Consider the following 23,461-nt stretch of genomic DNA (forward strand, 5'->3'; position numbering starts at 1 on the left):
AAAGACCTCTCAGATCAAGTCCAACTATCAACTTAGTACCACCATCAAATCTTTCCACTGAACCATGTCCTCAAGTCCATATCCATACATATTCTGAACACTTCCAGGGATGGCAGTTCCACCACTTCCTTGGGCAGCCTGCTTCAATGCCTGACAACCCTTTCCATGAAGAAACTTTGCCTACTATCTAATCTAAATATCCACTGGCACAACCTGAGGCCATATGGTACAACATTCAAGATCTGGGCTTCACTACTATCTAAGACAGCCCCTGCTCATCCCAAGTGCAGCAAGCTCATGTTCTTCAGGCCAGCTCTTGGAACAGAGCTGACCCTCAATCTCTGGAATATAGGTTGCCTTACTACAGCTGCAGCAGTTAATCTAGAATTTACAAGTCCCTATGGATAACAAAAGGGAGAGCAATGGGCACACTCCATCTCACAAGTTAGCTGTAAGCAAGGTCACATATATGTGCATTTGGCCTGAAACAGCTGGCAGTGTAATTACTGCAAATTATATGCTAATTACCTGAATCTATTACAGGTAGTCCAGTAATTACTTTACATGCAAATTGTTCATTGTTGCACACCAACAACACATCATGCAACAAGATATCTTCCCTTACAGCCAAGAGAATGAGTTACTCACCTCCGCGCTACTTGGCAAGCTGCCGATTTTGTGTGACACTGGGCTTCAGGCACACTGCCACAGATGCTTATGTAAAACAAGTACTCCTGAGTAGTAACTGTATAGAAACTGTGTGCCTTAGCCAGAGGTGATAAATCAAAAGAGAAACCTAATCAGGAAGGAATAAACTGTATCAGTTCAATTTTGTCCTGATATCTCTCACAGGTTTTGATTCACTCAGTCACATGGCTAGCTCACCTCCCCCGAATAAGGTTCCTTCTATGCAATTACTGTTCCAGAAACAAAGTGGACAAAGTAAAAGCATGGTTTCTTATACAGAGAGATCTACTTCAGTAAAATACACATTACATCTATTTTCCTACATTCACTAGGAGAGTATTAAGCTCATGCTGTTCTGATCTTCCATTATGCACGTACTTAAAACTGTGGGTACTTAGTATTAGACTGAAGTCACTTTGCTCCCGGGTATCATAAGGGCTTATTTGTTGTGGCATAAGTTTTATCCCTAATGACCTTTTGATTTGCTGAACAGAAATACATACCTGCCTGAGGATCAGACACCTGACAGTCATCTCCTTCAGTTTTAGACAGGACACACGCAGCAGCAGTATACCACTCAAATGCATATGAACACTCAAGCTCTGCCATCAAGATTGGAGCACTTTCTAGATCACCTGGTATCATAGAGCAACGTGTTACACATACACACAGCCAGGCTGCCATCAGGAACTAGGAATCTACACCTAAGAAACTAATTTCTCCTCAAAAGCCAAGGTAACTGCAAAAGTACCTGTTCTTTGAAAACAGTACCAAAAATATTTTTCACAGACTTTGCATCGTCCTCCCAAAAAATAAAAGTTTCCCCTAGAAGTAAAGGCACAGGGCTCAATCTGCTCCTGAGAACCATCACAATATTTGAAAAAAAGTCTAGTTTGATATACAAAACTGGTATTTTGATATACAAAATACAAAACTGGTATTTTGATATACAAAACTGGTTTTACTACAAAGCAATAACTATATTAGCAAATAGTGCATAATCTGATCCTAAAAGCCAGCACACTTGGAAGTTCCAAGTTCTTCAGGCTGAGGTAGAGGAACACAGGTTTTCTATTTTCCTGGGAGATAGTTAACTAGCAGGCTATTATAAGCAACATGACAATATTAGCTTCCTTTCATGAACTGCCAGCAGTTTAGATACAAACCATATTTATTGGAAAAGAAGGCTAAAGCATTTGATCTCAGTTCAGAACCACTCTTTCCCATCAAGATAACTAGAGAAAGAAAGTGCTTCCAAATATTTGTATCACTTCCAGGTATTTGCAGAGTCTTAAACACTTAAGCATACTTTAATCATGTTTGGAAGAATCTTATTTCAAGAGTTTTTAAAGAGTACTTGCATAAAAGGTAAATAACTAAATACCTGCAATTATATTGCCATCATCCTAGTAAACAAACCCTGATACTTCAAGCTTGTGCATAGAAAGAGATAGAAAACATGCTAATATTTAGCAAATGCTAATATTTTGCACTCGTGTCTCGGCTTATTAGATGACCTACAGTTTTTAACTGGATCAATGAAAAGGATGTGGATGTTCTCACCTGGTCTGCATATTAGAGTGATGACCGTTTGGATTTTTTGTTTTTCATTAGAAGGACAGCTGTCTCCATTTGAATAGATAAGTTGAATATTTTCTCCAACCTTTTTTGGAGAAGATACAAATGTTCCAAGATTCCTGCTGTTGTTTTGCTTATCTGTAAAAACAGTAAATACAGAACTTTTGTTCCTCTGAAAACAAGTGAAGCTTCTGTTAGATACTAAGACTTTCCACTTGTCTAGTTAGTGAGAAAGTATCATTAGGAGTTTGATTTTACCTTGCCAAACCACGCTGCTAAGTCTGTGGTTCTTTAGTTAGAAAAAGCTGTGCATTCTTTCTTCAAGCGTTTCTGAGATCACAAAAGAAACAGACTCCTAACTTCTGTACCCTCGAATAAATGAAGGCATTCAGGACAACCAACCCCATTTGCACAGGAAGTGCCAAGCCTTCAGAGGCTTAAAAAAACAGTGAACCAAAAAAACTCCAACAACACCACCAACAAAAACCCAACTCACCTACAGAGCAAATAGCAGCATCATCTGAACAGCTGGAAGCTCCTCCGCTCTTCAACACCTTATGGCAGACATTGATGTAGTAATGTTTCCTTCCTACCTCTGAAAAGCTACTATCCACAGCTTCCCAGTTCTGGGCTGACTCTGAAATATAGAGGGTCGTTAAGAACAAGTCATCTGGCTAAACTGCTGCAGCATCTCCATGCCAAAATGCCTTTTATTATAAGGTAGCCCACGTTTGCATTATGATCTCTCCTTCAGAGCATCCCCCAGCACACAGAAGCCCTGATTTCAGCTCCATTCCCCCACCAGCTGAGATTACCACCTACATCCGTCCCCTGAAGCCACAGCTGCCAAATCTTGTCATTTTTGGATGTGTCTCCTTTGCACAAACCACTGGATGGAAGCTGCTGACTCATGGTGGATCATGACTGGCTCAGGCTGCCCAGAGAGATGGTGGATGCCCCCTTCCTGGAAGTGTTCAAGGCCAGGCTGGATGGGGCTTTAACCAAACTGGTCTAGGGGAAGGTGTACCTGCCCATGACAGAGGAGTCAGGCTAAATTATCTTTAATGGCCCCTTTCAACCCAACCTGTGATTCTGTGACTGAAAACCACTTATGATGGCAGCAACCAAGGCAGTCATGGACATGGCTACTAAGGCACTCAGTCTGTTTGGAATGAGGGGAGCAAACACGAGCACCCCAGAAATTCACTAAGAACAACAAAAGCTGACTAATACTCAGCTAAAGAATTGCACTGGAGATGGCATGTAAGCTCAGGACTGCAGAAGTAACTGAAAGCTAGCTTTTATTGCCATACCTGAACTGCGGATAAGAGGTGACAAGTCATAGTGTTTTCTCTTGTCAGTAACTCTGCAAAGGAGATCTTTTTCCTCTTTAACACATGCGTATTTTGTATCCCAAGTGAAAAAATAGGTGCAGTCAACTTCACCGGTGAATACTGGAGTTCCTCTACCATCATTACCTTAACATGGGAAACAGATGAACACATATGAGGTTTCTAGAGGGGGAAGGGGAAAAAAGCAAGAAGACTTGAGGACTAGCAATGAGCAAGGAAGACAAAGTCCTTTTGCTGCAGAGGACTTGTGTTTCTGTTTTTTTACCACTGGCTAAGAAAAAAAGGCTCTTTTGTACTTCCATCTTCTCAATCATCAGTGTAAATTTAGACTAGCAGTGCTACTACACAGCACATCCTGCCAGCCATCAAAATTACTGCTTGATGCAACAATTTCTTGTGCAGGCTGTGGCTTAAAGCAAGCATTCATTTGAGCATAAGATCTACTAGCAAGCACAGGAGTCAAACCCTGAGCAGAGCTGTCAGAGCTTGTTAAACTCACCTGCTGTTTCATTGCACTCGAAGTTTATGACAGTCATTCTCTGAAAGCCAGAACTACATGCATCCCCATTTGGATAAATTAAAGTGAGATCCCCATCCGAGTATCTGAGGAAGAAGTCAGTTTTAGATAGAAATGTAGGGTCAGACAATCACACAGTGTTCTTCAAATAACAGAAGTCACACTCTTGTTCAAGTATTAACTGTTTCACTCCAAGGGAAAACAAATATTAGTTCAACAATAATGACATTTCTACAGTAATGAAGGCTTGCATCCACTGATTTTTCTGACCACTTTTCATTAATTTCTATAGAAATTAAAGAATGTTTTAAAGCTCCCCTAGGTATGGTGGGATATTTATTCCCACTAGTTTATTGTGTGGCTGTTTCTGCAAGAGGAAGAAGTCATACTTCCCAGAAAATCACTACAACAAACCTGTCACAGACAAAATGGAAGATCATATCCACACGAATTAATCTCTGCTTTACAATCTCAAGCAAACTATTATCCCTACATGCCACTTGAGAACCAGCTTCTTCTGATACTGCTTTACAGGTAAAACATGTAAAAAGGAGGACAACAGGCAGTGCACCACAATGTGCAATTGAGACAACAAAGTCAGTGGAAGTCTTCCTGTCTAGCCAATGGCTCTGCCAACCTCACCGGCGCCTTTGTTTGCTAATGACATCCCGCTACACTGTTACAGCTTTTCTGACAAAAAAAGTGAAAAAAAATGCTTGCATTTTGTATCAATTGTTGATTATGTGACAAGTAAGTATCAAAGCAGGAAACGGACCAATCAGACCAGTCAGCAGGGCTGAAGAGCATTTACACACCTTAGGGTTTGGTTCGAAAATCTTCCTGTCACTTTTTGCTGGTTATTTGAAAGTTTTACTTGGCAAGATGAAACGTATCCTGTATCATCCTTGCAGTTACCTGCTGTGGTTTTCCCACACACATTCAAGTAATAGTAATACTCCTCTTTGTCATCTTTGGCTGCATATGGTGTGACATATTCTGAATGAATAAAAAAAAGAAAGTGTTTTAACATACATCAGGACAGACAAGAAACTCCAAATATCAACACAGGACATTTTTTTCTGTCCCTAAATAAGGAAATGCAAAACTGGCTGGTAAAAACCACAAAAACAAAAGAAAAATACTGAGCTTACCTGAAAATTGAGTAAGTGGACTTAAATCAATAGCGATATCATGTTGCTCATTAGTCAGACGACAGTTCTTACTCTCCAGGTAATCCCTGTGACAGGCATACTCAGTAACCCACTCAATTTCATATCGGCAGTTTGTTTTTGCTGTAAGTTTGGGACCTGAACTCTAAAACAGAAGTGAACAGAAATTAAATTATAAGTACACTTACTTGAAATATAATCTTTAAAGCAACAGTATCACATTCCTCTAAGATCAGTAACAACTACTTCACCTCTAATACTAAAGATGTGCAAACATTGTTTCTGGCCTCAGAAATAGGTGTTGAGAAGAAATAAAACAGGTCTTATAAATGATGTAGCGAACTATTACAAGTGTAAGCAGAAGTAAAGCATCAGACATTAGGAGAAAGACAGCAAAAGTAATAGTGCTTTTAAAAGTACTTTTCCTTAATGTGCTGGAAAAAGCAAAGATGTGAGCCCAAATGGCCTAAGCTTGGATTGTGTTTGCCTCAGAGAAGTCCTCAGTGCAGGAAATTGAGATCAAATGCTCTCTGAAGGCAAAGCAGACTTTTAGACACTGGTGTTTTAGCAGCTTTGTTTCCCTCAGTCCAAATCAAAATAGAGATATTTGAGAACTCTTTAGCCAACGATTCTGTCAGATGTGTTTTCTGTCGTGATATATTTTTGCATGTCCGGGAGAAGCAATAGTCTTGGTTTTCCCCACTTTAAAGTGAAACATTAGAAATGCAAATTGTTTCATAAATCTTTATTTCTGCCATCCACTGGAACAACTGGCACATACACAGGTATGAGGTAAGTTACAGGCACAAGTATCATCAGTAATACTAGTCATCCTACAGAGTGCATAGCTATAGCAAGGTAGTACAAAGTGACAGTACAAAAGAGCCGGGTTTATTTCAGCAGCAACAAGAGTGAAGTGCGGTTCCTATCTAGGTCATATGAGGGACTAGACATTAAACCAAAAATTAGCCAGACAAGAGCTCCCTCTTCACTAATCTGCAACAAAAAGCATCATTATATGAAATGGCAGAGCATTAGCAATTGGCCAATTCAAGGAGTGTAGGTTGCTGAAATTACCCAGCATTACTTTGAAGTTACTGTCACATTGCATTCAAGTTAGGCTAAAACAGTGTCCTGCACAAACTGAGTTGTTGCTGAACACTACAGATTTTACTAAAAACGAATTCATGAGCCTGCTTAGTAAGTGACAGACCCTTGCCACAAAATGACACTCACTAGTTACTTTTTTTCCCTGAGGAAGAACAGATTAATAAAGAAACCAAGTACCAGGCAACAGCTATAAGCCTGCCCAGCCTGACTGAGGAGGAAGAGCGCTCATTAGCAAGCAAAGCTCTGTGCCAATGTGCCCAGGATTAACTCTACACTAAGTCCTCCTATGCTTAGAGATAAGCCTTGAACCCTTGTTGCCCCCTGTAAAGGGACAACCAAATTCACCCATAAAAGAGACAACACACTCCTGGGGAAATTCTGTTCAGGTTCTCATTTCTTAAATTCTAAAAGACTTTAAGAGTACATCTGGAATCTCACACTCTTCACAAGCTACAAGCCAAGAATACTTACACTCTCTTCAGGTCTGAATAAAAATAAATAATAAAACACAAAAGTTAAATACCAACCAGTTAACACAAACTAAAACATTGAAGTTACCTCTTCTCCCCTCTTTGATGGGCAAACAAAAGTGATTGTCACTGCTGGATTGTGGCCTAGGCAGAAACCTGGCCTTTCTTCATCATGCTTGTATAGCCTCTCATAACTCAATACAAGCCTAGAAACAGAAAACAACAAACCAAAAAGACAGTTAAGACACCACACTCTACAGAAGAAGGATGTTCTTGAAATGCTCAGTCTTTGCTAGACACTCCAACAGAATATACCAATGCAGCCCTGCTCCCAAAAGCAACTTTTAGGGAGATCCTCATTCCTTTAATCTTAAGAGTTATTTAAAAATAAAAATTAAAATAGTCCCAGCAAAATTAATTAATACAGTATCTTCTGGCAATCCTACTAAAGACTATGCTGAATGCCTTGTGATTCATATTGTAGCAAGAATTTAATTGATAATCACAGGAACACAGGTTAATTGCAGTTTTGCTCTCAAAACTACTGCTGGAGAGCAGATGTGGCAAATGTTCTTGCAACTTTTGAAAGCAGTATCCACTCAAGTTTTGTCACATGATGGTACTTTATCACCTCTCTACATATAAACTCTTTCCATTCTGCCCCCAGAATTAACAGCAAAATGAACTCATCAGCAAATTGACATGAGCAAGGCAAGTGGGTCAGATCAGGTGAAGCAGGAGAAGGAGAATAAACCATGGTAACTGATAGGGAAACAAATAACAAGATGACTTGGATGAGAGAACAGGATGACCACCACAATTTCCCAGCTATGCATTATTATTCTGTGCAGTTTAACAGGCAGAAGACAACAGCTCCCAGAGCAGTGACATTCTGGCTTCAGATTAGCCACAGCACACAAAGGCATCATCTGCTCCTATTCCCAATTTTTCAAGTACTCCTGGGTAGTAGAGTGAGCCAAATGCATTTAGCCTGTGGGCCCTCAGACAGACAGGACCAAATCTTACCCTGCTGCCTGTGGGCCAAGAGCACTAATCGCCCCTTGCTTCTATGAGTTCTGCAATTCTGTAAAAACAATTCTCTCACAACAAAGGAGGAAATTTGATCTGTTATGGCAGTACCACAGGACAGACTGCTCTGACAGTATTTTTGACCAGTTTTCTGCTAATGCTTCAACACTGAAGAGGTATTAATGTTACATTTTAGGAGACTCATCTGTTCCCAAGAGCGTTGTTTCCAGGCCAGATGACTGAAGTGCCCACAGAAGTATTACCACAAAAATTGCATACCTGTCTTTGTCTTGAAGCTTCAGCTGCTCCTTTGGACGGCCAACATCATATGCCAGACCATCATGTAACAAGCAAGCAGCACTGCCAGCAGGGCACTTTCTGGTCTCTCCACTTGAACCTCCTGGTTAGAGCACACAGAAAAGAAGTTATAGGACTCAGTTTCTAAGCCCTGCTTTACCTGAAATATCTTGCCATTTCATCTGTGGGTTCTTCTAAAAATAGTTCTAAAAAACAGGCTACATTAGACTGTAAAACTGATAAGACAAAATCTGCAGTGCTTGTGGTAATTCATGCTGCCCTGGTTGGGAACAGCAAATTCATCCTTCCTGACAAAACAGCTGCAGCTATTTGCTACTACAGCTGCTGGATACACAGGGCTTTGAAAACTTCCAAAAGTGTGCCAAGTATTCCTTTTTTTTCCCCACAACCAAGTCAGGGGTAACCCCTTCTTACTCTTCCCCTTCTTTGTCACTTATTGACCATCTAATTCAAAGCTGTGAGCAAAAAGTTTCATACTAGTGAGATGTTTAAAAGAATAGACCTCTCACTACAACTAGAAGCATTAAACCTTTAACAGGGGCACAAACCACATATTTAACTACTAAGTAAAAATCGCAGTGAGAGTATACAGCTAAACTAACCTTTTCAGCAAGTTTCAAATATGTTTTTTCTGGTTTAATTCCTTATACATATAGCTCTCAACTGAGAGGGAAGTGCTAGCTACGCACAAGTACTAAGGCAAGCATCTAAACAGAGCTTAGATGCACTTAGATGCTTTAGATGCACCTCAGGACATTCATCAGGAACTGGGCAACAACCTGGAGTCCAAAGGAATAAACTTGGAGCACATGAAGCCCTGTGAACAACACTGGTCCTGTGAACAACAACAAGCTGCCCTTTCCCACTTAGAGAAAGTGTATTAACAGTACTTGCACATGCAGAAGGGGGGGGCCTATCTCTGAACACCTCAATACTTGGAGAGTAGGGAGTTCAAAATAATTATCTAAGTCTTGAAATACTGATCTCTGAACATAGGACAACTTTAACGGAGACAATGGCAAAGAACCACGTTACAAGAAATTCACACACGGACAGGTGACATAAACAACCATTCAAACCTATATCCCTGCAGACATTTATGAACAAGGAATCATCATCAGAATCATCCACCAAGTAATGTCCTGAAACTTGGATGAGAGGACTCAAGTCATGTTTCTTGATACCTTCAAACACATAGCAAGGGACCTAGAACAACAACAAAAAATTACATACAAATCATGCTACACAAGTAGAGGGAAGTTATGAACAGGAATATATGAAGCCCAGTTAGTATTTGGAAAAGTTTTTTACTTTTGGAAGCTCAAAGCTAGACATGCTGATTAAAATGAGGCATCCAAAGTTAGACTAATTTGCTCCAGCTTCTAAAAGGGCTTTACTATAAACAACCACCCAAATTCTCAACTCCACCATCTTCCAACATTTATGCTTTACATACCTGTGAAAAACATAGTTTATGGAGGTTGTTTGAATTAATCTGGGGTGGGGGCAGGTAATTAGAGTAAAATTGTCACATAGGTGAAGAGTAACTTCTGCATGAGTAGCACATAGATTACCTCTTTCACAGGTTTAAACAAGTCTTTCTTGCAAGCCACAAAGGTCCTCCATTCAAAATAGTGCACACACTCTGTTGCTGTTACAAATTCAGGGGTACCCTATTTTAAGTAAGAAAAAATAATGCTTTGAAAAACAGACTGGTTTTATTTTACATCTGTAGACATTAAGAAGTTTACTCAAGAGGTTAAGAAAAACAGAATACAGCACATCAAAGAACAAGGGCATACAATTTCTTAATTGCACTTGTTAACAGCAAGATTGTTATGTAACAGCTTTGTTGGGCCACTCAGGAAGATGCAGGATGCCAAATCCATAGTCTGCACCAATACTCAACATATCCAGTCCTAATATGCAGTAACTGTATTCCATCTTTTAGAAGTGCTCACTATGTCAGCTGACAGAAGCACCAGTCCTATCTGCTTACTAGAAAGGAAGGAAGACACCAATAGAAATGCATACAAATAGGTTAACACAGTGAGGCAATGCATGGTTTATCAGTTCCCTTTTATCCTACAGAAACAACTGATTAGCAGCCATTTCTGCTACACAGAAATAATATCCCTGACCTGAGCTGCCTATTTTTATAGGCTCATGTTATACACATTTGTATATATTTCAAGATGGGTGTTCTACATATTCAACTGAATGTCAACAGTGAAAACACAACAATTTTTCACTTGGCTCTCCATCCCCTCAGCTAGAAGCAGTTTAGCACACAAACTGATTACGTCTCTCATTTAACCCTGCCATAAAATGGGACAAAACAAGTTGCTCCAGACAGTATTACAAAATCCTTTTACTATGTCACGAGACAAACAGGTATTAGAACTGAGCTAACCCGAAGAAGCCTGAAGATCAGTATGATCTGGTGCTACAGCTGAAGTTGAGCAATAATTTTTAATTTCGTTTAAAGAGTCATCTGCTGAAACAGAACAAGAAGCTTTTAAGTCTCTGCTGCACTGGCACTTTGTTTGAATTGGCTGGATTTCCAAGAGGGGGTGTGCAATAGCACTGTCAGTGCCAAGAGCAGCACCAACAAATACCTCTCTCGGAAACACAAATATGGGAGCTGATCACAGCCCATCGTGAGCTCTCCTGTCTGTTAAGTGTGTGGAGGGTGTAACTCCAAAAGCATTTTGAAGGGAACTGCATGTACACAGGCCCCTAGAAACTTTTCAGGGATCTCCAATCACACTTCAAACACATTCTCACAAAAAACTATGTCCTCAGAAGCCCAGCTGGCTGTATAAGCACTGTTAGTTGAACAATGTGCAGACCAAGCCTAAGGCTTACTGCTGTCAACTATGCTGCCCCACAACAGAGGTCAGTCATTTAAACAGTCCTGCCACATTCACAGCTAAGGCACAGCCAACAATTAAACAACAGCTCACACTGTTATGGTACCCTGCACACTGTTGACTCATTCCTCCATATTAAGCTAATAAAATACTACAGTGCCAACCATGTAAAAGCACTGAAGACAAAGAAGAACCCAGAACCAAAACTAAGCTGTAGACCTGCAACAATATTCTACCAGCACTTTTTGAATTTTGAAAGCCACAATAAATTATGACTTTTAACTTAACAGTAAAACATAATTGGCTCTTCTTTAAGCTGTGAAGCTCAGTAATCAGTACATCCAAAAGCACAGCAAGTCTCTTTAAAAAGCAAGTCAGAACTACTCGTCATTTCCATTGAAGAACACAGCACATTATTTAGACTTACCAGTGTTTTCCCACACAGGAAGTTAATATTACTTTGAATTTGGTGTTCACTGCCTTGCTGCAAGCAGTTACGTGTAGTGTTGAGCTCCAGAAGACTTTCAGAAAGTTTTTGCAAGGCTAATTCACCTAGGGTTTAAAAATGAGAAGGTGGGGGGGAAAAAAAGAGTGTTATAATTCAACACTTTCATAGAAGCTCAACAAACAGGATCTAGTTTTAACCACTGAGCAGCACAGGAGATACCAGTCCACTTGAAAACACTACAACTAAAGATCTTTGTGGATTTTCTGATTTGGAAGATCAGATCCAAGTTAAGATAGTATTTGACTCTCTCGTCACACTTGTACTTTCTTAAAGGTTTTTAGCAAACACTTTGTAAAATAAAAGTACAACAGCAGGTGCTACTACAATCCAGTCACCTCCTTAGGAACAAGGAAAGCTGTTACCAACTAGTTTCAATCACAATTCACTCCTTCCTCCTACGAGTTTCTATTTATCAGTTTCTCAGCCTTTATATAATTTATATTAATAGCATCAGCATAAGATTAAAGAGAGTCTATCACAGAATGGTTTTTGTTTAGAAGGGAGCCCTCTGCAATAAGCAGGGACATCTTCAACTCTATCAGTTGCTCAGAGCCCTGTTCAACCTGACCTTGAACATTTTCAGGATGGGGCATCTGCAACCTCTCCAGATAACTTGTTCCACTGCCTCACCACCATCATCACTAAGAAATTTACTCCTTATATCTAGTCTGGATCTACCCTCCTTTGGTTTAAAATTATTACCTCTTGTAATAATTTTATTACAAGAGGTAATAATTTAATTTCCTCTAACTACAGGCCCTGCTAAATCCTCATTTTTCCTATGAGCCTCCTATAAGCACTGGAATGCTGCAATAAGGTTTCCCTGGAGCCTTCTCTTCCCCAAGCTAACCAACCTCAACTCTCTCATTCTGTCTTCACAGGAGAGGTGCTCCAGCCCTGTGAGCATTTTTGTGACCCTCGCCAGACCTGCTCCAACAGGGGCATGCCCTTCCTGTGCTGAGGACCCCAAAACTGGATGCGGTAGCTGAGGTGCAGTCTCACCAGAGAGAAAGGAGGGGCAGAATCACCTCCCTCGACCTGCTGGCCACGCTGCTTTTGATACAGCTGGCTTTCTGGGCTGCAGGTGCACATTGCTGGCTCTACTACTTAATCTTTAATCTACTTAATGAAGAACACACTGGTGCACTGGCACTCTCTGCAGACAAACCCAGCAGAGATCCACTGCCTCAGTGCAAATCCCCCATCCCCTTTAGCACAGCTCACATGCTGCATGATGAGTAGGGGCAGTGCTTTGTCACTGCACACTGCTCTCCTCCCCAGCACTTGACATGAAGGGGAAAGGTGGAGCACATTTCAAGTCATACTGAGCACCAGCTCAGGCCACTGAAATGTTCCTGCTCAAGCCCATTTTGGTTAATATTAAACACTAACTGCTTTTAGACCTTACATGCTAAATCCACCCTGTTCTTTTTTTTTTTTTTTAAGGAAGTAGATTTTAATTCTACAATGAGTTTGGTTTGAACTACAGAAAATGCTATAAAGTGTGAGCTTCCCCCTTTCCATTTTAGTTTATGTCTACACTAGGGAGAAAGCAAGTCAAATCTGTAATCATTGCAGATAGCAGCTTTGCACTTAGGCCAAATGTTATTTCATTTTTAAAAATACACTTGTAAGAACTTTGCTGAGCCTGTTACCTCCTCACTTAAGGCAAGGAAAACTACATCGCACCCACATAATACAGCCTAGAGAACAGAAGGGGAGCAGAAGCCAAAAAACTGTGCAGAAAGACCACCCATGTGGTTTGTGCCTTTTTTATTTCCTGTATTATCAAAAGGCCATCTTCAGGTTCTACAGCTTCCAGCACTGATGCTAGCCAACGTGCCATGCAGCTGTCTTAAATCTAAGAGCTACATACTGCTTTGAGAGCAAGAGTGTTACTTATCACATGACTGCTTAGAAGATACTGTCAAGGTGTCCTCTTTTCTTCCACAGATTAGCAGAAGGAAGCCAACACAACTTTCTAGGCAAGAGATGTATATAGTAACAATATGCACATGACTTAAAACCCCTCCAGTTATAAATGTATACAGCTACAAGCTCCCATTTAGCAGGGAACTTATGGCAGCACCATCTGAGGACTTCGTGCTCTGTATGCACTAGCTTCTCTCTGTGCTAAAAACACAGTACATACTGTTAAAGGCACTTCTGAGCTGATTCCAATTTTCTCAGTTAAAATAATATTCAAGAAAAAAACAGTTTAGCCAGTAAATCTTGTTTACTACAGGCCAGCACGTATGCTCTCTTCCCCCTCACATGCTTAAAATTAGTTTGAGAACTTGCTAAAAGTCTTAGCAAGTCTCTTCAGTGGCACATGCCTCATCACAGCCTCATCACAGGGCAAGGAACATCAGCCCCTCACATGATCAGCTTCTTGCCACAGCTGCAACCACTTTTACTGGAGCATCAAGCTCCCTCTACAATCATCACTCATGTTTCTTCATGCCTTCCACAAAACAACACATTACAAATCAGCTATTACTGTTCACAGAAATCAGCACCAAATACTTCATATTACACAGGTGTGCTAAATCAGTACCAAAGGCACTGGCCGCAACATCTTCTGATCATTGACTCCATTTGTTTAGCTAGGATAAAGGCACTCATGGAAGGTATCTAATCAGTTGTCCAGGAGAAAGAGGGATTTAGGTAGCAGCTATCATTTCATGTCCACTCATCCTACAGCAGCTGGACAAAGTGCACCTTCCACCATCATTAAGGGACATTTAAAGTAATAGCTCCATTTTCTAGGAGCAGTCCAAGTACATGGCACATGAGCCACTAGGCATCATGGTAAGCTGAAAAGTTAAATAACTACCATGTCATTTCCATTCTCACTGATGTTCACAAACTAAACATTTGCCTACCCTTGAAAACTTCTAGGATTAATCAATAAAAGTGCAGAGGAGAAGCTTCTGGGGTCTCCATGCAAACCCTGGTATGTCACTGACACACACTTAAGATTAGCCACAAGGCTTGCCTGGGATACAGGCTGATTACTGCCACAGAGCATATGGCCTAAACACCCCTCAGAGCTGGGAGCAACAAGCAGTCCTACAGCTGTCATCCTTTGCACAGCTAATACTAAAAAAAAACAAAAACAAAACAAAAAAAACAAAAACAACAAAAAAACCCCACAATTGTTTGCATTGTGGGTTGAAGAAAGCTTACTACTTAAAAATTATCAAATTTATCAGTTAACAAACTGCCCTTCTTCCCCAAAATAAATGTCCTTCACCAGCACACAGCTTCAGCATATAGGTAACCTCATGTCATCTGGATTGCTTGAAGACAAGTATGTGGTTTAGCTGGTTTAGGTAACCAGGAGTCTACACCTGCCTAGACCTGGATAAGAGAGATTCCTCTTTTCTCACTAGGAGTGATTTTTATTTTTTTTTTAACAGAAAAGTTTGATGACCCATTAGCATGATCTAAACTCAGTATGATGGTGATGAAGCTTCAAGGCATTTAAAGGCATTTAGAGGCATGAGCAAGAACAAAACTTGGACAATTTGACCAATTAAAAACACCAAAATTCCATGACAATGTTAACTGCTCACCTTATTTTTGCACTTTATTGCAAGGTAGTTAAAAACATATCCCACTTGAACAAGATTCATGGCTTAACCTTTGAAAGTCATTTCAAACTGCCTTGGCAAGACCACAGTATATCTATTGCTAAATCCTCTTCCACACCACAGAGGCACTCAGGAACTCAAGGTTTGCACACAGAGGAATATTTGATACTGCTCAGTCACCACCCAGCTCTGTTCACCCTTCCTCTCTCCACAAGAAGTGTGGAACAAAACCTACACAAGCCTCTAGTTCTCACACCTCCCTGTGGAGAACAGACTTCCTCAATCTCACTCCACCTGCCACATTCCAGTCTCACCCAAAGCAGCATGTTAAAACAAACACTCAGATGCTGCTTTCTTTTCAAACCCACAGGCAACTGAAGCCTCAACAGCATATGAACTGAGACCCCCATCAGCAGAAAATAAAAATGTGTTTCATTCCTAAAATGTACAAGAATAACAGCATCAAGTGCTCCAACATGCCATACTCCTCAAAGAAGATGCTACACTACATGCGGTTGCAGTTTGAATACAAATGCAATCTTACCAGTCATCCCAGAGAACTCTGGAGCCTGAATATACCTTTATTCATGCACTCAGTGATTCTGAAAGTCTGGGTGCCAGCATTAACAGAGTTTGTTTGAAAAGCACTCATCGACCATAGACTAAAACCAAAGTATCTCCACTGTTAGTAGAGAGCTGTGGGGAGAATGGCAGCTGACTAGCTGCTGTGCATTGGCATACAGATGAGAAACTTTCCTCCTCACCACATTCTGGCAGTTCAAGCAATTCAACAAAGAATCATAGCTTCTTTTAAAAGCTGTCTGCCAATGGCTGGCAAGACTGGCAAGCATGTTGAATCAGACTTCAGATCTGCAGATACTATGAAGCAGTCTGAAGAGATATTGCTCTTCAGAATGCTATTACTTTATTTTATTAGAACTTACAGTCAACTATGAGAAAGCCTCCTGAACAGTACTCATATATTATTGTCTCATTAGCCAAAACACAAGGGCAACCTTGAAAGCGACAAACATGCATGAAAATAAATCACATAAACTCATGAAAAAATACTGTTCAGAGCACAAGGTGCTTCTGACTGATGAAATCACGCGTACATGTAGAGGAAAACGTCAGTTTCATATTTAGATCAGCATGCACAAGTCCGCCTCTCCTCAGAATACCAAGGACATCTGTGAACTACTGAAGCTGACACCAGATTTCACAAGTGTAACCACAACCAGAGAACTGCATGTAATTAGCTTCCTTTCCGTGTGGAACAACTTGAAGATGACACCTCAGACACTTAGCAATACTCCCAAGATTGCATTTCAAAGAGTAACCTGCCTCTGAACAAAGACCAGACACTCTATCAGGCTGGGCTGAGTATACTTCAGAGCTGTAACCCAAGCTCTGTCCTGTGTTCAGTATTTACAAAGTTGTGCACAGTCCATACCCTGCCATAGGTAGATGCACTTGTTGTACCAGAGGTAGCCTTGCATACTTTCACACTAGATTACAGTTAACTAGAGCATAAGATACATTTCACTGTCCCATAAAGTCATTATCTACAATCAGATCATGTTTTACCAAATCTCCCTAGTAAACTGGCAAAAAACCAAAGTTTTACACAGTTCCAAGGGCAGGAGGGAGTGGAGGGAAATCTTTGCTAACACATCAAACTTTGCAACAGTTACAAGAGCATCCATTAACAAGGCTCTGAACTACCTACAAGACACTTACGTACTTACCTACAGACAGATGGGCTTTCGTCTTCGTGTCAAACGCACAGACTGCACTTGTCCTTCCACACTCTTCAACACCAGAACAGAAATTTATTTTATAAAGCACCTCTTTGTCTGCATCAATTGCTTCCCAAGTGTAACTGAAAAGACAAAAATGCCCGTCAGTTGGTATTCAAATGGTCTGAATTGCATCCCATCTAGATACCAGTCCCTGAAATAACCAAGTTAAAGGCTAAGAGCACCACTAACTTAAATTCCTATTTATGTTCTGTATTTGTAAATGCCAGAAATAATTGCTATTTTGTTGGGACTAAGAGGAGAACAGATTTAACCACTTGTGGAATGTAACATCGAGTCCATTTTTCCCTGTCTTGAACACCCAATTATCCATTCTTCCCCATCAAATCTCTGTGAAGGCCACCCTGACTAAGGATCACCACCTGTGATATTTTATCCTTGACAGCCCAATAAATTTCTCACATGACTTTGTCTGGCTGGACACTACTGCACCTTAGTGTTCTGCCCAAGAACAGTGGCAGAAGTGCTAAGTCTAAATGGAATAGAGCAGTAACGTCTCCCAGCTTCAGGGTCAAAATTGGGGTTGAGAGTCTGACAGTATTCTGACCAAAAGATGCTAACAGTGCTTATTAGGGCCTAGCTGCACCTTTAGGCATTACATATATGTCAAAAGTTGGACACAAGCAGGGCTATCCTCAAGACACCCAGTGAAAGATCACACTACCTAGCTACAGGCCTATCAGAAAGCCAGCTGTCTAAAAACTGGAAAAGGAACACGAAGCTCAGGTTAAATATAACCAGGAATAAATCCAAGTAACAGCAGCAACGAAATCAAATGCAGCACAGTTCAGAGGCAGAGCAAGGATCCCTTCCCCTCACAGCAGGCAGTATGACTGCAGTGAAATGTGGTCAGTTGCATGACACAGCACTGCTCAGTTTTGAGGCAGGCCCAGGTCATCCAGTTTAGAGCCAGGAGCTCTTTAGACAGCCTGGCTTACTATCAGGGTGCTCTGGCCAAGCTCTGTTAAAAAAGCACAACTCGATAAATGTTTGCTGCCACCTTGGCTCAACTATCCCTCTTCTGGCACTGGCAGCAGCCTGCATCTTCTGGACACTTGATTTTTGCAATATAACAGATTCCCAGCTGCCTTTCTATTCCAAGTGGAAACTTCAGCAGGATTAATACACATTCATCAACACATCAGAAAACTGAGGACACTACAGGGACTTATTAGGCATTCCTGTTATTTAAAACTCACACAAAACTTAGTGCACCTATGTGACCCACAGAAGCATTTGGCTTAATGTTCAAATCTCAGTTGATAAGAAGCTTCACCCATCAGGTTTGTTTGCCTTAATCTCTAGGGCATATGTGTTGCACCACTCAGCATTATCATACTCCAGATCCCCCCAGGAGGAGAAACCATTCCTGTTCAGTTCTGAACTTCAGTCCTTGGATGAGAAAGGGGCAACAGCAGTTCAGTTACTTTATTTTAAATTTTAAATCCTCTGAGGATTCCTCTCAAACCCAGTGCATCCAATATCTAATCAAAGAGCCAGCAGTAAGATATCACATACTTTTCCATTTTAATTACTGACTCTGGGGCTATTGGATTCCCTGTACTACAGCAGTCATATTCAATTCAGACTGCTGATGGCTGGAACAAGTGAGGGGCAAATACAAGAGCACTCTCTGTGAACTCAAAAAAACAAAGAAAATCTTTATACATTAGCATAATATTATATTTGAGGCTTTATATCCTAATATAAGGGTCAAAAATAACTTGCCAGGTATACCCAGTCATACCCAAAGCATCAATAAAAGTATGTATTCAAGGACTGTGTCTCAATCCTAGACAAATACTTGCCATTATTCTTTCCTCATAAGCAGGCAGACCTGACCTTTTACAATCATACTGATTAGCTCTCTCAGCTAGTCTGTTGCATTTCTGAAGTGGATAAAGACAATATTGATGCAGGAGGATGATGAGAATTTAGCCACAGTACAAAATAACCAAAGTTCAGCAATGGAATAAAGCTTCTCAACACACAAAAAAAAGGAAGTTAGAAGAACCTGACTATCTTCAAGAGCTCTGAAAACAGCAAGAGATGAAAACCAAAGATGCTTTTACATCCAGGAGAAAATGCATTTCAATCCAAACCAAATTTCTTCACAATGAAGTTCCAGAAAGTTAGCATTTCTCAAATTGAGAACTGAAAATTTCTGAAGGGCTTCAGTACTCTATTTTTTTTCACTGGTTTTGAAGATGACAAAAAGGTAACATATAATACTAAGGCACAATGTTTTTGATCAAGCTGGGGTGTTCTTCAGTGTGTTGTTGGTTTTTATAGAGACCTTGCAAGCTAAAATCTATTTGTGAATGGAACAAGAATTTAAGTCCTTCACACAACAGAATTATCACTCTGAGATTAAGGTTTTGTTTTTCCAGTTCCGTGTTATGAAATAGAGGAAACAGGCATCTTCAAGTCAGTTCACCCACAGGCCAGAAGCCAAACAGAAACAAGATGTGCAGCTTACAGAACAGAAGCAAAGCAGCCATTGAAGCCAGACCTTCCCTCTGCCCTCTAAGAGGCCCCTGGACAGGGAAGGTTGAGGAATCCTTCAAAACCGTCTGCACAAAAGAAATATCAAATCCAATGTTCAGTGATGTTCCAAACCACAACTTCAGGGGCACAGAGAAGTGAGCATCTAGTGCAGTTTCAGAGTAGTATTACTTTCATATAGATGTTACAGAGACTTCTATTTTTTCTAATGTGTAGGAGGAGCAAGGTGGGATTTATTCATTGTGATTAACAGCAGCCCAGATGTAGCCTAAGCAGCTGTTCTCACAGAGATGCAAAGTACTTTCACAGTAAAAGCAACAATTATTTCTCACAGAAGTAAGACTCCAGGCATTAAATCAGTACCTGGGAATAGTTTCAAGTTGCATGTGCTCTACTTTCCAGTAAGATACAAGCTGACCTCTGTACTGCAATCCATAATGGAAACAATCTGTTGGCAACCACACTGCCCATCCTGACCATGTGAGTCACATGGACTGGCTTCCTCCAGCCTGCTCAGCACTCACCTCCACCAGTGGTGATGCCTGATGTAATCACCTCTTTGCCAGGGCCAGAAGAACTTATCTTGTTTGAAGGGCTTAAGCTACCCTGCTCCAATGCAGTTGAGCTAGTTTAGGGAGCTGTTATATCAGCACCTTTAAAAAGCAACAGCCACAATGCTGGGGTGGGACATGATGCATCCTCTGATCCAGGGGGCTCAGTGCAGATGCCATCTCACAGATTAAACCATTCAAACAGCCATTTCTGGAGCAGTTCAAGGTCAGGGCTCAAACATGCTGTCTGCCCTATATAAAACTGTCAAACAGTTATTTTTGCTGAAACTACAACATGACGCTTGTTTTCTGATAAGCCCAACTGCGAGCTATCCCAGAATTAAGGGATGAAACACACACCCACGCCAATCCCCCCAGGGCAGGCTCTCCTGTCTCCTGCCAAGCACCTGACACAGGCTGGGCCCAGGGACTGTCCTCTCTCCAAATTAACACAGCAAAAACAACAGGTGCATGTGAATGTGTGCGGAGGGGCACTGAGGCTGGCCAGTTCCCCGTCTGGCTCACGGTGGCTCCTGGCCATGCACCAGCAGCAGGAGGCACAGGAGGAGGCAGGGCCAGCTCAGACCACTGTCAAAAGCAGTTGTGCAAGCAAGGTCCAAACGAGTTATTGGGAATATCCCTGCCTGCAGGTCAGCCTTTTCAGCCACCTAGCACTGTTCTTGAGACACTGAAACAATCATATGAAAAAGAAAATCTACTTTTTGGCAAGCTGCAACATCAAATGAGAGCTCTGTTTTTTTAACAAATCAAAGAAGCAATATGAAAAAATAACATGAGAAAGGGAAAAGCAAGCCTAGGTTACTTTGTGATGAGAAACCGAGGCACTGAAGTCAAGCAAGGTGTGAAAGGCTAACTCCTGTCACAGCAAGTGCATCCTGTGAAAAACGCCAATCACTTGTTTTTAAAATTTTAAAGGCTTAATAGTAATAAAATGGTTATAAAAATAGCAATATAATTATAGTAATAATAATTTGGACAATTTGGATTAGGACAATATGAGACAATAGAAACAAAGAGTTATGGATGTCTGGGTATGTTTTTCTGGGCAAAATAAGCCCAAAAAAGGACACACGTTAACAACAGATTAACCCTTAAAAACAACAGCTTTTTGCATACTCATACACGATGCATAAATTCCATTCAAACACAGGATTCTGTCTGGTCATCATCAACTTCTTGCTCTTAATCCTAAAGGCATCTTCAGGGCTGAGCAAGGCAGGAAGAATTTAATTTCTTTTGATAAGAGAGCAATAAATTATTTTTTTCTGAAAGATTTAGGTGTCCTGTGGCTGCTATTTCAGTGCAAGTCCTTTCTTTAAAAAAATGTATCTTACATAGCATAGTTTCTATTTTAACCTTATGTTATAACCTAAAATTATATTTAACACACAACTTAAGAAAATTAATACAGAATAACTTTCTAACATAACACAGATAATACTAATTTTAAAATTTGTGAAAAGCCGATCATGAAATACGCATTTTCACAATCCCAATGCCAGAGCCCCTTTGAGGCCTGAGTGCTAGGGAACCACTTCAAATCAGCAGAGCTCCAGAGAGACCACTGCCACCGATCCCCAAGAACAGTTCAAGCTTTTTGGCTCTCCAAGCGTCACCCAAGGGATGACTGCTGGAGAACAGCGCACCCTGCTCCAAAGGGCTGTAAAGCACAGTCACGGAGAATCATGTGCTCCCTCTCGGGGGAATGCACTGAAATAGCTCATTTTGCTGAGGGGGTGCTGTACAGACGACCTGGCAGAGAGACAAGGCAAGCCACGGCCACAGAGCTGGAAAGCACATCCACATGTGATTATGCAGCCGCACGATTTTGTGCCCAGATGCTTCTCAGCTATTAGAACACTGCAGAGATTAAACGAGTATCCAAAGCTCCTCACCAGCAGTTTCAACCAGCACAATCTCGGGCAGACAAGATCAGGAACAATTTCCAGAATGGCCACTGTAAATTTGAAGCTTGCAGCTCACTTGCCACAGAAATCACTATTAGATGTGACCACCCTTTTCACACGAATGTGTACAGTAAAGAAATCTCTATGTCAAAGCAAGCTCTCCTTACAGAAAATGAGAGCTTGAACAGCACAGAGTACAGCCATCACTATGCCTCAAGAGCTTTTTAATGCATCCCTACCCATGCATAATTCTGCTCTAGCTCACCCGTCCCCTTTTCCAGCTACCACACACACTGTGTCTCTTCAGGCAAGTTTTCTTGTGTGCATCATGCATGAGAGCCTCAGTTACACTACAAGCTCTTCTGCTTTTTGCATCCAGAAGACATTTGGGCTTTCATGCTGCACTCTAAACCACATCTACTACACCATTTCACAGAATGCTTAAGAAAAGGGGTAGCAACCTGAAGTTTAAGTAAGCAAGAGCTATAGGAGGAGGCTCATGTACTGAGAAATCACACTCAGACACTACAGTGGCAGCTTCCCAGGCACGTGACACACCCATTCACATCGGTATATAAGTCCAGTGATATCTTATTTATGACATCTCCCACTTCAATATGTCAAAGCACTTAATAGAGCTGAATGAGTGCACCCAAAGGTCACCTCTCTGTACTCAGCACGTGCTTCCTCACCAAGGCCAAGCCTGGGCTTTCAAGCAGCACAGATGAGTGCAGTTGTGGTTTCACAACAAAGGCTGAAAAGACAGGGTTTTGAATGAGCAGAAGTGTAGGTACAGTCAGCTGTAGGAGTTGTGTTATCAAAAACTACACATTTAACAGAAAATAGAATTGACTTACAACTCCAAAATCTGGAGTCTGTGTAACAGCAATCCTGTGTTGTACAGCAGTTTGAGATTCCCTTACATCCACTAGTCAAAAAATCACTGAAATTATGCACCAGCTCCTATCCTTGCAAGGGGGCAAAAACATCCAGTCATTAAATCACTTTTCATCCAGTATAGATTTTCAGGCAAAACAGCTCATAGAGGAGGCACTTTGTATTTGCTGCCCTACCACCCAAAATATATTCTGCTTTTTTTTTAGAAAGAAAGGAAAATTAGACAACAACTTTTGCAGTGTTATGTAGGTGAACCCAAACTGTCAAGATTTCTTTTGAAGTAGATGGACTTAAATAACATGTCACAAAATTAACTCTGACTCCAGAAGTTTTCCTGCATCGTGACATGAAAAATATAAGGGGAAGAAGAAAAACTGTGAGAGACCAAGCTAGTCAGTAACTTCCTATATCCAACCAGTTCCCTGTACTCCTTCACAGGTACTCATACTGCAGCAATCCTGGAGAAACCTCTACACGGAAGATAAAAAAAGAATTCCAACTGCAAGTCACATGACAGCCACAGTCAGCTGTCGGAGCGCACAAGAACAAAGGA

General features: G+C 41.0%; 1 protein-coding gene across 1 annotated transcript in view; it reads right to left on the reverse strand.

Moving 5' to 3' along the window:
- Positions 1–23,461, reverse strand: part of IGF2R (insulin like growth factor 2 receptor) — a 56,256-nt gene that overhangs the window by 30,834 nt on the left and 1,961 nt on the right. Inside the window, exons 2-15 of the mRNA XM_063151245.1 lie at positions 16,956–17,089; positions 11,531–11,655; positions 9,805–9,903; positions 9,310–9,436; positions 8,192–8,312; positions 6,972–7,089; positions 5,286–5,448; positions 4,950–5,130; positions 4,117–4,220; positions 3,579–3,743; positions 2,762–2,902; positions 2,251–2,403; positions 1,191–1,322; positions 649–796 (exon numbers count right to left, since the gene is read on the reverse strand). Coding sequence (XP_063007315.1) covers positions 649–796; positions 1,191–1,322; positions 2,251–2,403; positions 2,762–2,902; positions 3,579–3,743; positions 4,117–4,220; positions 4,950–5,130; positions 5,286–5,448; positions 6,972–7,089; positions 8,192–8,312; positions 9,310–9,436; positions 9,805–9,903; positions 11,531–11,655; positions 16,956–17,089 — 1,911 coding nt within the window. The remainder of the gene's footprint in view (positions 1–648; positions 797–1,190; positions 1,323–2,250; positions 2,404–2,761; positions 2,903–3,578; positions 3,744–4,116; positions 4,221–4,949; positions 5,131–5,285; positions 5,449–6,971; positions 7,090–8,191; positions 8,313–9,309; positions 9,437–9,804; positions 9,904–11,530; positions 11,656–16,955; positions 17,090–23,461) is intronic.

Source organism: Melospiza melodia, chromosome 3 (assembly GCF_035770615.1).
Source record: "Melospiza melodia melodia isolate bMelMel2 chromosome 3, bMelMel2.pri, whole genome shotgun sequence".
Lineage (NCBI taxonomy): Eukaryota > Metazoa > Chordata > Aves > Passeriformes > Passerellidae > Melospiza > Melospiza melodia.